The sequence below is a fragment of the Candoia aspera genome, chromosome 13, assembly GCF_035149785.1.
Source record: "Candoia aspera isolate rCanAsp1 chromosome 13, rCanAsp1.hap2, whole genome shotgun sequence".
NCBI lineage: Eukaryota > Metazoa > Chordata > Lepidosauria > Squamata > Boidae > Candoia > Candoia aspera.
The window spans coordinates 17,224,472-17,237,796 of NC_086165.1; the positions used below are offsets into that span (position 1 = coordinate 17,224,472).

General features: G+C 48.8%; 1 protein-coding gene across 1 annotated transcript in view; it reads right to left on the reverse strand.

Annotated features, from left to right (window-relative positions):
- IGDCC4 (immunoglobulin superfamily DCC subclass member 4) overlaps positions 1-12,369 on the reverse strand; it is an 86,305-nt gene extending 73,936 nt beyond the window's left edge. Inside the window, exon 1 of the mRNA XM_063313841.1 lies at positions 12,136-12,369. Within this exon, the coding sequence (XP_063169911.1) occupies positions 12,136-12,187 (52 nt within the window). The 5' untranslated portion in view covers positions 12,188-12,369. The remainder of the gene's footprint in view (positions 1-12,135) is intronic.
- Positions 12,370-13,325: the final 956 nt, after the last annotated feature.

A 13,325-nucleotide genomic window follows, 5' to 3' on the forward strand; every position in this document is an offset into this window, starting at 1 on the left:
GACCACACTCCTTCCCACGTGCGTTTCTGAACAACTGTCACTGCGAGACACACCTCCTTAAATACTATCAGGAACGTGAAGCTGTCCTGTCCTGTAACTATGGAGAACGTTCTCCAAAGCCCCTGCTGGGGCACGTCCAAAGAGAGTACCTATTTATTTTTTTTTACCAAAAGCTCATTCTCCAGGGAATGCGCAGATATCTCTAAATAAAAGTAAACAATCTGCTCAGCCAGCTAATGGCATCTTTGGTTACACCAATTAATGGCACTGATTGATTGCCTGCTGGAAAAGCAGCCACCCACGTAAGCTTTCTCAGCAGAAGAAGAAAAACACAAACATCTGCAGATCTCTCAGATGTACACCTGCTTGCCAGGAACATCCAGAAAGTTGATCTGGACCCTCCAGGCTCAAAAACAGACCCAGGGAAAGGACAGAAGGGTGTCAAAGGCTTGCAGTAATCCGAGTTCCTCTGAAGACCCTCCTGCAAAGCAGGAAGATGGGCTCCCACTGAGCCTGGGGATGCCAGTCTTCAAATCCTACACTGAGCGATCAGTTGAATGAGGCCACCCCAAAAAGGGTGGGTGTCCTCTGAGCCACAACAACCAACTCCTGGGTCTCTTTAAACCAGATGTGGCAACCTTTTGGTCTAAGGGCAACATCCAGCCATCAAGCAGCCCACAGGGGCCCTCTTCAAAGAAAGGAGCAGGGCCAAGAGCAAAGCAAACTCTGATTCAATTCAATTCCACGTCAGACAATATTTCTCTTCGCTTCTCACTCATAGGCAGGCTCCCAAGGCCAGGAACAGCTTGAAAAACGATAGTGTTAAAAACAAGGTGGCAAGGAATTACAAGTGGAAAAATCAGAACATGAATACTTAATGCTAATCAATAATAACAGTAACATTCAACTGACACCCATCTAAAGCCCCACTCATTTGGAACTCTAAAGGGTTATGAACGCAAGGGGGAAGGTTAGTAACCAGAAAGGGAAAGAGAGAGCAGAGGCGCCGCCAAAAGCCTTCGTGAACAGGTACAGCCAAAATCGTAGAAGACTTGGCACCGAACGATGCCGTAACCAGGTGGGGGGCCTTGCGTTGAACAGCCCTCGCTCGCTCACTGCAGAGTGAACTGTTGGCAGAAGCCCCACTTCAAAGGGGGTGTCTTGACTTAATCTCCACCAACAATCAATTATTTATGGGGGAAGACACTCCTATCAAATGGACATCATACGGTAACTTCCTTTTTCTCACACTCAAAAATTCCAAGTTTCACAGGACCTCCAAGCTCCACTGATGATTTCAGAGATCACAAGTGTCTCTCTCTGCTTTAAGAATTGTGTGTGTGTGTACCTTTGAGTCAGTCTTGCCTCCTGGTGACTGCCTGGATTAGTCCCTGAAGTTTTCCTGGCAAGATTTTGGAAGTTGTTTCTGGCCCCCTCCCTCTTGGGGCTGAGAGAGAGTGACCGGCCCAAGGTCACCCAGCTGGCTTTGCGCCTAAGGCAGGATCAGAACTCATGGTCTCCTGATTTCTAGACCAGCACTTTTAACCACACCACCGAACTGTCTCGTGTTTTAAGCTAGAAGCACTGAAAAAGGATGGGGGCGCAGGAGGGGGGCTCAAGCTGGGAGGTCCTGCTAGCTCAAACCTTTCCTCCTGGCAGGGTCTCTTATATGGAAGACTTGGGTTGACACCCTCAAACCAGCCAATATCTTCAAACCATGAGCAAACACTGGTTTGAAATCCTGGATTATTCATCAAGTTTATTACAGCCCTAACGCCAGATACAAATCCTAGATTACTGAAGAAGCAAAATGTCAGGTCCCCTGATTCAGACAATACAGCAAGGTTTCAATCTCTGGTGTCTTTAGTGGTTCTCCCTAAGCAATAAAGGCCAAGCATTTGTTGAGGGCATCCTAGAGAAATCCCCCAGCATCTACATCCCATCCCTCCCAAATCTGCTCTTCCCAGCAACTGACCACCATTAGAAGTAAAATATTAGGCTAGGTGGCCTGAGCAAATAGTAGCAATAGAGGGTCCCATGAATTTAATTCTAGAACCCAGAAGAGTTTCTGACTGTGATTCCGACAAAATTAACTTGCTATCCAAACAACAATAATCTCGTTAAGTTGTTTCCTTTTCCCTCTGTGATGCAAATAGAGTTAGAAAACTTTGGGAAGGAGGCCAACCACAAATTACTCTGCAATTAAATACTCAGTCCTCTCTCAATTATATAAACCAGGGATGTGTGCTTTGCTGCAGCAATAGCAGAGAAGCAGGTTTTCATTAGCCAAGCATTCTGCCCCATATTTTAAGGTATAGACCTCTTGATCACCGAGGCTCTACTTAACCCATACGACTAACTAACCTCTCATTCCATAAAATGGCATTTATTTTTCAAAACACAGAAGGACACAACTTTTTGGAGGCTGCGAATGACAGCTGGTCTTCAAGAACCATGCTGGGCTGTTCTCCAAAATATAGGTGGGACCAGGTAAAATTCTAAATTTGAATTTAATTCACATTTCAGTCTAATTTAATATAGCTAATATGGTTATTCTCCTTGCACTAAATCATTAGTCCCTTCTGGCATGTTAAAAGTTACAATTAAGAGGTAATTTTTCCATGAGCTTTGCAAAAACCCTATTTGAGATTTTTGGGGCCTGCAGGGAGCCCCAGGCCATGCCGTCCTATTTTCAAGCCACCTGTCCTAACTGCCAGGAAACATGCTGAGACAAGGAACTGGTCTCTAATGTTTTATTGCTTGTACATAACAGGAATCCTAACAAACTGAAGAAGTGTGGGAAAAACCCAGCCATATAAACCCCAAAGGTTAAGGTGGTCCCGATCTGTGTCTCTTTGAATGGCTACCTAATTCCTCAGTGCTACGCATGCGCTTAACAGTCTGGATGGGAGCCCCCTGCTCGCCATCCTTACTCATGACACCACCAAGCAGTTGACCTTGGCTGAGTTCCAAAAGCTATCCCTTTGGAAAGGAGACCACCAGAAAACCCCAGGGCTGGAGGCTAGATGGGACAAGGGGGGTAGTTCCAGGAGAATAGCAAAGGACTTCCATGATGCTATCAAAACTATCTAGATCAGGGTTTCTCAATCTTGTCAACTTTAAGATGAGTGGACTTCATCTCCCAGAGTTCCCCAGCCAGCCATGCTGGCTGGGGAATTCTGGGAGATGAAGTCCACACATCTTAAAGTTGACAAGATTGAGAAACCCTGATCTAGACATTTCCTTGAAGTTATTTGGAGTCACATTTGTCTTCCTTTTTAAAAGCAAAGTTATCTTTATATCCTTGGCCGCAAATTCCAACAATGAATTACGAATTGTGTGAAGTGCTTTCTCTTTTTCTTTTTTTTCCTCTTCTGGGTTTTTCATAACTTGGAGGGCTCTTCATTTCTTTTAAAACATCTCTAGGAGTCAAGCAGTGTACAAATTTAATTCATCATCATCACCACCATTTTATCCACCACCTGCTCCAAGCCACATAGTTTCCCACCAACCACTTCCCACACCATTCCCCTCTATCTTTTGGGAAATTCCTGTCCTAAATCCAGGGTATTTGGAATAGAATTTCCTGTTGTTGTTGTTGTTTTAATAAGGATATTGTATCAAGGGCTGATAAAGAGGAATATAATAGGAGCCCCTTCTCGAACAGAGGCAGTAAGTCTAGACAGTTGCTGCTGCTTTTAATTCTTGGGGGGGGGTGCAGAAAGAAAGAGAGAAGCAGATGCGCAAAACCCCCACCTGTAAAGAAAGGAAATCTACAAAAGCTGAACACTGAAACAAACTGCATTAACTGAAAATTATTTAATTGGATTAATGAAGCTGGAAAGGAAAGAGCAAAAATCTGTCCCTTTAGAGAGCCCCCAAGCAGTATGGGCACACACACCACTTGGCAAAGCCCTGCTTTGCATTTATGCATTTGTTTCTCAGTTGCAAAGAGGCACAGAACTAGGCAGATGGCTTGCACTAAAAAGGTAAAGGTTTCCCTTGACGTAAAGTCCAGTCGAGTCCGACTCTAGGGGGCGGTGCTCATCTCCGTTTCTAAGCCTTGGAGCCGGCGTTGTCCATAGGACACTTCCGGGTCATGTGGCCAGCATGACGACACGGAACGGCGTTACCTTCCCGCCGAAGCGGTACCTATTGATCTACTCACATTTGCATGTTTTCGAACTGCTTGGTGTGCAGGAGCTGGGATTAACAACGGGAGCTCACCCCGCCGCGCGGTTTCGAACCGCCGACCTTCCGATCGACAGCTCAGCGGTTTAACCCGCAGCGCCACCGCGTCCCTCACTTGCACTAAGCTTGCACTAAGCAGGGAAAAAGGACGGATGTTTGCTTTACTTGGAATGGCTGCCAGTAACTTCGTGTAAGTCCTTCAGAACCCAAGACTCTAGAGCAGGGTTCCTCAAACTTGGCAACTTTAAGATGTGTGGGTTTGCTGGCTGGGGAATTCTGGGAGTTGAAGTCCACACATCTTAAAGTTGCCAAGTTTGAGAAACACTGCTCTTGAGCTTGGAAGGAAACACACACACACATGTTTTTGTGCATTGTGTTAGTCTAGTTCAGTGTTTCTCAGCCTTGGTGGCTTTAAGATGTGTGGACTTCAACTCCCAGAATTCCCCAGCCAGCAATGCTGGCTGGGGAATTCTGGGAGTTGAAGTCCACACGTCATAAAACCACCAAGGCTGAGAAATACTGGTCTAGCCGCTGTGGTTTGTTCACCATAATTCTGCTTTAAGGAAGTGTGCAAATCCAGCTAACTGTGGCTTAATCAGCGAAGATGCCTCAACAAACCATGGGTTACCAAGAGCAGATCCAGTCCTTCAAAGTACCATTTGAGCACAGAAAGAGAAACTCACCTGATTTTTTTTTATTCTGCCAGTATAAAGATATTTTGAAAGCTTCATTTCTGCATGTCAAGATGCTCTTAAAGGCTCGAGAGCAGAAGCACCAGAATGCTGGTAAAATGTAGGAAAAAGAGCCTTTTCAAAGCAGTTCTTTCAAGTATTCTTTTATTCCTGTAGGGATTCGCTTAACAGCCTTTTTAAAAACATTTCATGGTTTCTCCCAGTTGGCTTTTCATTTTCTTTTAGAAGGTTTAGCATATAAGGACTGATTTTACGTATCATGTGACTGCCTGGGGTGTTTAATCCCAGCTTCACTGAATACACCACAATTGGCTACCTTTGCATGGTACACCAAGCCATAAACCATGGATTGCCAACCACATTTTACACAATTCAATAAAGCCCAAACCAAATGTGTGGAGCGCACCAGAAAAATAGTGGCTTTCACTAATTTTGGATCAGCCTAAAGGTAAAGGTAAAGGTTTCCCTTGACGTAAAGTCCAGTCGTGTCCGACTCTAGGGGGCGGTGCTCATCTCCGTTTCTAAGCCTTAGAGCCGGCGTTGTCCAGAGACACTTCCGGGTCATGTGGCCAGCATGACTCACGGAACGCCGTTACCTTCCCGCCGAAGCGGTACCAATTAATCTACTCACATTTGCATGTTTTCGAACTGCTAGGTGAGCAGGAGCTGCGACTAGCAACGGGAGCTCACCCCGCCGCGCGGTTTCGAACCGCCGACCTTCCGATCGACAGCTCAGCGGTTTAACCCGCAGCGCCACCGCGTCCCTTCAGCCTAGTCTCCCCCAAAAAGATATTTTTTTTTTTCATGCTCTTAAGCACAGCCCTGTGGAGGAGATTTCAACAGACAGTTTCTTTCATTTTGTAAGACAAATAACATCCATCCAAAAAGTCCAGTTTGGTAGATCTGGGCTGCAACAGTCAGATGAGCACTAGATGGCAGCAAAGAGATACAGAAATTCTGTATTTGTGGCCCCCTAGTGGCCAACTGGAGTTTTGCAGCCCTGATCTGGTAGTATTGGACCGGACCACTGTATGTACTTCTATTTTTGCTGCAACAGGTGTTCGTCTCATATGGACTAATATTCCAACGTAAATTATAGGGCTGTGGTGAGCTGCCCAAGTTTTTTTTTTAAAAAAAAACTTGCTGCAATTCTCTGTATTTTTACTTGACAATGAAGTCTGTAAGAAATGAATGGTAGTTACAGATAGAAATACGTAGGACCAGACTGTTTGCTTTGCCACAGTCATGAGGATTACAGACTTTGTTTGAAATAGTTTTCATGACTAACTTTGCTCCTAATGTGCATTCGAGCAGCCACATCCCTTCCTATCCAGCTCGGAGAACTCTGCGCCACCACAATAGCTACACAAAGTCGTGCAAAAACACAATGAAAATAATAGATGTAGCAGCAACGTGAGGTTGTGGGCTGGACTTTTATAATGTATTAAGGATCTCTTAGAAAAGCTGGCTCTAATCTAATTGAAGAATCAGCAAAATCTAATTAAGAACATTTTGCAAGGGAGAAAGCGAGAATAGAAGAGGGATTTTTTTATAGAAAGGGACTCTAACCAAGCTGACATTTGCTGGGCAAAGTACAAGCAGGTTAACAATTTACAAGGCTGTGCTCAGGTGAGTCCCTGTAAAAGCCTTTGTAAACCAGATAGCAGGAGGAAAAGCATTTGGGGGAGCCAGATGCTGACTTGATCAGCAAAGCTGCTCTTCTGCTTGACCCACTTTGATCTACCTAAGGATCAGAAAGAACTTTTACAGTTGTGTTTTGGCAAATGGGTTGACTGATTCTACCCTCACAGCCAATCTCCCCCAACCTTGCTGCCCATGTCCCAGAATTCCCTGGTCAACAGGGTCATCACTGAGAATTCTGGGACTTGAAGTCCCCACATCTGGAAGTAGCCACGGTGGAGAAGCAACTGGTCACAACTACAGGTAGTCCTTGACTTACAACCATTCATTTAGTGACTGTTCGAAATTACGACAGCGCTGAAAAAGTGACTTGCAACCAGTCCTTGCACTTACAACCAGTGCAGCGTCCCTATGGTCATGTGATCAGAATTCAGGTGCCTGGTGAGCAGCTCATGCTTATGATGGTTGCAGCCTTCTGGGGTCATGTCATTGCCATTTGCAACCTTCTCAGCCAGCTTCCAACAAGCAAAGTCAATGGGGGAAGCTGGATTTGCTTAATGACCACAGCAAAAAAGGTTGTAAAGTTGGGCGTGACTCACTTAACAACCACCTTGCTTAGCAACAGAAGTTCCAGTCCCAATTGTGGTCATAAGTCAAGGACTACCTGTACTGAAAAGGTCACAGGAGGGTGGCTTGCTACTCCAAGCCATCTCTTCCCACCCCAGTTGTCTTTTTCGCCACGAAATGTAAGCTTCCCTTAAATTTATCTCTGCCCTAACCAAGGGGGAAGTGGCTGGGTTGGAGGACACACTTCCCCACAATTACATTTCCACACTTGATTCAATTAACACAATTCCTGAGGTTCACACCATCTACTGAACCCCAAAATTAAGGCTCTTCTGCACAACACCGTTGCTAAAATGTGGCCAGCTCTCAGGGCTGCCTGCAGGAAGGGAGTCAAAAAAGTCATGATGGCAACCACAGCAATGCCATTGAAGCCCCACCCTTTTTATATACATATGACCTCATGGCTTATGCATATAAAAGAGGGTGGAGCGAAGACTGCCCACCCACCCTCCAGAAAGTATCCTTAATGGACTGATAGAAGTAAAAGTCGTTGTTTTTCATTTCTTTTTACCAGGCCTACTCCATGGCTTTTAACCACAGCTTCATTTTCCTCCTCTTGCATGGGAACATCGTGGTAGAGAACAGCACAACTGAATCCACTCCTGCTCCTCACAAGCAGGAAGAGCTGAAATGAAGTTGGTTCGTGTAATTTATCCCATCCTTTTCGTCCTCCTGCCTGCTTCCACAACCGTGCCTCTAGCTGCCTGAAGACAAAGAAGAGCATCCTTTCACATGCTGGAGGAGCCCCTCTGGAGCCACAATGAAGCCACTTAATGAAATGGGAAGTGGGCTGTCTTTTTCATCCAAATGCAAGGCTGCAGGAAGCCAAAGAGACAGTCAATCTCCCTTCCTAGTAAACAGATCAGCTTTTTGCTTGTGGTTCCTCTGAAATATTTCAAAGCAGGGCCCCCGAGAGAGATGCACCAAGGGCAGCAAAAGAACAAACCAACCAACCATGGCATTCATTGCCACAAAACATCGTAAGGCCAGCAACTTTCAAAAGTACACACTTGCCAAAGATCCCTGAGCCAAGAGAAACCCATTATCAAAGGCCCAGCAATAAAACAGTGAAACAGCTTTTCATTCAAAGGTAGAGGTACAATTGCCTTTGAGCAGAGCTCGACTCCTGTTGGCAGTTCTGTGCAGTTTCTTAGCAAGGAGATGGCTGTGGTCTGCCACTGTCTTCTTTCAGGAAATTTTCTCAACTTCTAGCTCTCAGCCCTGGGATTCCCTGGTGGTCTCCCATCCAAGAACTAGCCAGGATCAGCCCTGCTTAGCTTCTGAGGGCTCAGCTAGGTGCTATTAAGTGGCATTTGGAAAGAGGGGACATTTACAGGCACAGTTTGCTTGAAGAGGCCCATTGCTGACTCTGTAAGGTTGGGACCCTCACAAAACCCTGCCCTTAACACCCATCCTTAAACACTATCAACTGGGATGATCTTTATCCATGTGATTCCCACCCTAATGGTGTTCCAGGGAGAACCTGGCTGTTCTCCCAAGCCTTGGGAGAGGGTAGTTGAAAAGTCCCATTCCATGTATTTTTGTAATATATGTCAGTATATGTTGCCTAGACATGCATGGTCTTTTCCGTTCTTTATTATTGGTTCTCTGTTAAAGTGTAAGCCTTCCAGAGTCGCTCTGGAGTCAGGCAGCCTTTAAATCTAATAAAAGAATAACAAAAGAATAAAGGTGGGCTAACAGGCAGAGCCACAGGATCATCCTTCAAGGCCAAACAGGTTTGTAAGGCATAAACAGAACCAGTCACCAAACTGATTACAGTTTTTAAGTTACCAGCGGGCACTGGAGTTTGATCAACCAGTTGCAGATGTTGTAAGAGAAGCTTCTACGCCATTTCTTACAAACCAGACATCACAAGATGTGGATTCAGTGAAAAAGGGACGAGCTGGTTAGAACAGCTAACACATCTAACTAAGGCTTCACTGAAGTTCACAATGGCCACATTTGCACAAGCCACTTAATGTGGTGATTGAATTACTCCACTTTCTGTGTTTAGCTTTGAACCACGTATGAATCAAATCCACTAATAGAACGCAATTGCTGTGTTCACAGAATATGCAGTCCCCAAGGGAATACATCCTTTTATAGCTTAGCACAGTTTTTCGCAACCTTGACAACTTTAAGATGTGTGGACTTCAACTCCCATGATTCCCCAGCCAGCCCAGAGTAATGACTTCATGCCACCTGGGGAATTCTGGGAGTTGAAGTCCACATATCTTAAAGTTGCCAAGGTTGAGAAACACTGGCTGATCATAAAGGCCAAGAGTGTGCAAGAGCCGAATTCCCACCACACTCATTTACAAACAATCTAACTTCATTTTAGCCTAACATAATTCTCCTTTCGTAGGACTGTGCAGCCCATGAAATAGATGGTGCTCCATAGAACCTTTTATGCAAACAAATGCTTGAATCTTGAAGGGACTAAAAAGTATGTACAAAACCTAGCACAGCTCATCCCTCTGGAAATAGGTAATAATTCTGACCACCTGACCTCCACAAGCACATGAGTGGCTACTACTCATGTGCTAGAACTGAAGCTTCCAAGCCATATCCAAGAGCAGCCTCATGCAGAATGTATTGTAGCAGTCTAGCCAAGAAATCATTCCTGATCAAGGCTCTCTTTCACAAAGTAGAGTTGATGCTAGCAGTCATGACTGCCACCTAATCTTCGACACACAGTGTGGAAACTAGGAAAGCAACTTGCTAATTCTGTCTGTATTCCTTTACTCAGGCCTGCCAGATGTCCTACCCACTTTCTATCACTTTCTATCACCCATTTGTATTCCAAAACAATTTACAAACAGTTCCCTAGGCTGGCTGGGGAATTCTGGGAATTGAAGTCCATGGATCTTAAAGTTGCCAAGGTTGAGAAACACTGCTCCAGAGAGTGGCTGTCAAGCTCAGATCTCTAGCCCTGTGAGGTATTCAAGTCACCGGAAACTTAAGTTTGAGCAGTTAATGATCCATCCAAGACAACGGTCGTCACTGGTTTTCTCCTTCCCCAAATCCACAGATCAGTTTTCCTCAAATCTAATTACAGAAAACTAGATCCAGAGTAAATCCAACCACACATGTTGGGTTTCATATAGTTTGAGAGAGGTCCACAGAGGTCCATGAAAATGCAAACATGGCCAGACCAGGTGGTCCATCAACATGAATATTAAAGATCTAGAAGACCAGCCATCTTGGAGTTTCCATGTCCATCCCAGGGGTCACCACACCAGAAACTGCCACCCTCAAGGAGGCTGTTGAGCAACAGGCTAGGTGATACATCTTCAGTCTCTCTCATGGGTTTCTTGGTGTGATAATCTACATATCAGGGCCAGCTTTGCACTCTTAACGTGAGTTATAAGGGCAGCTGCGAGGCAGAGAGGTCCTTCAAGACCATGCACCTTTCACCAGCTCATGCCAAGGAGCTATGCTTTATGTTTCACTTCACAAAGTCTCCAATCTGGCATCCAGAAGTTCTGAAGATCGCCTGCCAACACAACTTTCTGAGGGAACCACGTGAGCCCTGAAACTCAAGAATGGCTGAGAGTTTTGACAATATGAGCCCTGTTCTTTTCTGCACTTCAAGACTGGCAAGAATCAAAAAATCTCCAGGGATGGTGTTGTAACAAAGAACTTCAAAAGTGCCTCGCTGACTCCCATCATACATCCATCAAACATTATTGGATTAGCTCTGTCCAGCCTAAACTCTTCCAGCTGTGCTGAGATGACAACTCCCTTCACCACCAGGCAGGTGATGGGAACTGTAGTCCAAACACAACTGGAGGGCAACAGATTTGGGGAAGACAATCAACTGAGACTTTGAGGCTGCTCCAGCAGGCTTTTATGCTTCTCTCAAGCAAACCACAGAGCCATGGTTTGTTGCCAGCCTTCTAAAGTCAAAGGTATACTGCCTCTCCACATGGAAGCTCTTCTATCTAGGCACTGCAGCTGCCACCGAGGTTTCTGCTAGCTAGGAATGATGTGAATCAAACCCCCAACATCTGGAGGACACATTTGGAGGCTGCGTGAAGCAGCTCTCCGATTTCATCAACCAGAGAAGTCCACCCAGGAAATCAACCTGAGGAAGGGAGAAGGAAGGCCCCCAGCAAAGACGGCACAGGCACAGCGGTTGCAGAAAACCCTGCCATCTTGTAAACAAAGCAGCCCACGAGTGCTGCTGTTTGCGGAGATTCACCCAAGCCACTTTCCAATCGCAATTGCTGCTTGCTATATCGGCTCCTGCGCCCCTCCGTGTATTCTCCCGCGCAGTTTCTGCAACCCGCCGGATCGATCGTGGGTCCCCCTTCTGGATCTCGCGAAGAAGCCAACGCACTTCGAAAACGGCATTTCAGGCCCCCAAGGAGCTCCCCTCCTCCAGTTTGCGCCGGGGGAACTATGTGGGGCCGCTGCAGCCCTCTGCCCGCCGCTTCTCAACGCCTTCCAACGAGGCCCCCGCACGGATCGGGGCCAGGACACTCTCGCCGCGCAGGCGCCCCCTCGGCGCTTCTGCTCCGAGCTCGGCGGCAGCTTTGCCCGCGTCCCGCCCTCGCCAGTAGCCGCCGCCGCCGCCTCCCGCTCGCATACACCTGTTTGTAGCCATCACGGGGAGGGGGGCACGCTGGAGAGGAAGCGCTGCGAGGCTCGCGCGGGTTCCTGGCCGCCGCCGCCGGGCCGTGCGCGCCTTCCTCCGCCTGGCAGCGGCAGCGCCTCGCCCCACGGCCAGGCTGCCTTTTCTCGGCCGGCGCCCGGCTCCCTCCCGCCCCCTCCGCCGGCTCTTCGCTCTCGACCCCGGACCCCGCAGCCACCCCTTTCTTTGCGTCCCCCCGCGGGTCCCCCGTGCGCAGCCCCGGCTCCCTTGCGCCCAGAGCCGGAGTCCCGCGCGCCAGGCGAGGCGCACCCTCCTCACCGAGACTCCCTCCAGGGGCGGGGGGTCCTGGGGAGCAAGAGAAGCCCGACCCTCGCGCCCGGGGGTTACCTTCCACCGTGGTCAAGGTCAGCGCCAGCAGCGCCCAGCCCGGCAGCGCCATGGGAGCCTCCCGCGGAGAAAGGAGCCGGGAAGCGGAGTGGCCGCCCGAGCCCCGCTCGGCTGGTTCCCGGCGGCGGGGCGGCTTTTAGACGTGCGCGCAAGCCGGGGACGGGCTCGGTCGCCCCTCCATCGCCATCTTGCGTGAATGCGAGAGGGACTCCGCGAGTCGCGGCGCACACCCAACGACCCACCCCGCCCGCTCGCTCGCTCGCTCGCTTTTACACACACACTTATACACTCTCGCGGGCGCGCGCCAGCCAGCCAGCCAGCCTGCCCGCCCGCCGAGCCAAGTCCCGATTGAGGCGTCCGCTGGAGACGCCCGCGCCTCCTCCCGCTCCGCTCGCTGGGCAGAGCGGCCGCCGCCGTCCCCCCCCCCCCGCCTTTTTCGCCGCGGCGACGATGGACAGATGGGTCCCCTCCGGGCGGGGAGGAGCTGGGACAGAGCCAAGGGAGGGACAGAGCCGGAGGGGATGGGGAGGAGAAGACGGGGGGACGCCGCGGGAAAGAGCCGAGGTGCCTGACTTGGGTGCAAAGCTGCGGCTGGCCGGCTGGCCTTGCGCTGCCGTCCGCTCGCCTGGGGCAAAACTTTCGCCTGGGGCATCTCTTTCTATCTTTGGACTTGTTGAAACTCTTGACCACGGAAGGAGGTTGCGCGCGGCTCCAGCTTTCCGATGAAACCCAGCCCTGGTTAGGGCGCAAGCCGCCGGGAAAGGCCGGACGGGATCCCCGCCGAGGGGATCCCGCAATCCCGAGGAGCTGCGCAGAGCCCGGAATTTTGGGGGAAAGCTGGCATTCCGCTTTAAAAAGAAAACTGAAAGAGCGACCAGTTCCCTCGCCGGTTCAAATTCCATAACCGGGGGGAGCGCTTTCTGGCTGCAAATTGGGGAGAGGGGCCTTCAAGGACCTTCCTTGCAACTGCTCAGCCCTCCCTTCCAAAGGGACTTCCGAGGAGAGGAGAATTTTGGAGAAATTGGCCAGGGGGTCCAGATGCTCAGGTACCAAGTGGTCAAAGGCCTGGGTGAACGTTCTGGTTTAATTGTTATTGGAGCCTCTGGCTTGCAGACTGCAGCTTCCGAGACCACCCTCCCTTCCCCAGGTTGCTGTCAGAGGATAACTCTGCCCTGGGGCAGGAGCATTCC